The sequence below is a fragment of the Triticum dicoccoides genome, chromosome 5A, assembly GCF_002162155.2.
Source record: "Triticum dicoccoides isolate Atlit2015 ecotype Zavitan chromosome 5A, WEW_v2.0, whole genome shotgun sequence".
In the NCBI taxonomy this organism is placed as follows: domain Eukaryota; kingdom Viridiplantae; phylum Streptophyta; class Magnoliopsida; order Poales; family Poaceae; genus Triticum; species Triticum dicoccoides.
The window spans coordinates 714,803,381-714,805,256 of NC_041388.1; the positions used below are offsets into that span (position 1 = coordinate 714,803,381).

Sequence of the window (1,876 nt, forward strand, 5' to 3'; positions counted from 1 at the left end):
CCCAATTAACCTGCCATTCTGCGGCAAAATAAATATTTCATCAGACATGAAGCACCACGATAATTTCTAAATACAAGTCTTTTTAGAGATTTCAATATGGACTACATACGGTGCAAAATGAAATGTCTAAAAAGACTTGTATTTAGAAACAGAGGGAGTAGCATGCAATGAACATTACATTCCATGATTTCCTCGACTCTCCAGCATAATGTAAGTTATTGAGGGAGTCTGACACCCACGACAATCTATCTAGGTCGCTAACCAAGTAGTAGTAGTGATGAAGAGAGAAAGAAGATGATGTTACATACATTGCAACAAGGCATGTCAAAAAATTGCTGATCCGATGATACCGATGGCATCGTTGTTGTTTTCATATATAGCATAACACTTTAACATATCATAATAATGTCGAGAAGATGACCCTTCTCAAATAATTAACTCTGACAGCAATAAACGAAGAAACTAGTACTAGATCCTTGGCCAATTGATTCGATTGATTGATGACAGACAGGAGCAGCGAGCGAGCGATTGATTAAGATTAATAATACCGGCCGGCAGGAGGAGGGAATCAATGAATCAATCAGAAGGCGGGCGCGTATCTCTTGGCTGCCTGCTTGGCGGCCATGGCGAGGACCCCTCCGAGGGCGCCAGCGACGGCGGCAGACCTGGGGCCCTGGGCGGCCCTGAAGAGGGCGCCGGTGCCGAGCCCCGCGACTAGGCTGTTGATCCAGTCGTCGTGGCCGTCCCTGGCTGAGACCATGCCGCTCTCCATGCCGGCGTAGAGGAGGCCGATGACGCCGAGCCTGTTGCCGACGCGGCGTCCGGCGGAGCCGCACGAGTTGAGGAGGCGGTTGGCGCGGATCTTGGCGGTGTCGCCGCGCTCGGCGGCGCGTGCGGCCTCGCGCAGGCCGACTGCGGCGCCCGCGACGGCGCCGGAGAGGTAGCCGACCCCGGTGTAGTAGGTGAGGTTCTCTCCCCAGGAGCGGCGCTGGAGGAGGGCCTCCTCCTGGAAGAGGAACTCGGGGGAGGTGGGGAGGTCGTAGAGGTTCTTGTAGGCGGTGGGGATGTTGAGGTCCTGGTACGGGTCGTAGAGCCGGCGGCCGGAGCCGTCGGTGGTGGTGGAGGATTCGTCGCGGTGAGGGGCGGATCCCGATCCCGACGGGTAGAGCCGCGGATCGGCCATGGCGGCGGCGGCGGCGGCGGAGGCGGGCGTGGGATGCACGAAAGAAAGTGGAGGAGAGGAGGGTTTGGGTTTGGGGACGGACGGACGGACGGACGGACCGCAAACAAGTCGCCGGTTGGTTCCTTCGTCTTCGTGGAGACGCCGGAAACCATGGCCTCAAGGCCCATGGTGAACAAGGCCCATCCCTCAAGTCAAGCCCCAAGACCGATCTGGGTATGGGTCGGATTCTCAGAGAATCCCCAGATTCCGGCAAAAGAAGAACAAAATAACTCGCTGTTATGGAGATTAATCTTAAGACGCGGAAACTACATAATTGTTAAAGAGAAAAAGTATATTTCTGGCCCCTCGGATTTACAACAAGTTAACATTTGCTCCCTTATCCTTTTTTCGGCTACATACATTTGGTCCCTCATGTTCTGATACCGAACACGAATCGTACAAAACCAGAAAGGAGGGAAACCCACTGACATGTCACCGGTTTTCTAGTATCCCACTTGCCATGCCAGTGCTCTTTTTTGGGCCATGAACTTTTTTTGGGTGTCATTATCTCTCTCCTCCTCACTTCTTATCCCGACGAGCCGTGCACTACCGTGGCTCCATGCATTGACTGTTGCTGACGTCGATGCATGCTAGAGGATTGCCTGTCATTGTTCGGTAAAGGGTGCCACAACGGGGTCGAAAGGACTGCCTGAC

At 53.7% G+C, this 1,876-nt stretch overlaps 1 protein-coding gene across 1 annotated transcript; it reads right to left on the minus strand.

Annotated features, from left to right (window-relative positions):
- Window positions 1-293: 293 nt before the first annotated feature.
- On the minus strand, window positions 294-1,337 carry LOC119304411 (mitochondrial import inner membrane translocase subunit TIM23-1-like). Its single transcript, XM_037581589.1, has one exon. The coding sequence runs from the start codon at window positions 1,181-1,183 to the stop codon at window positions 581-583; it is 603 nt and encodes a 200-aa protein (XP_037437486.1). The 5' UTR covers window positions 1,184-1,337; the 3' UTR covers window positions 294-580.
- Between the last annotated feature and the right edge of the window lie 539 nt (window positions 1,338-1,876).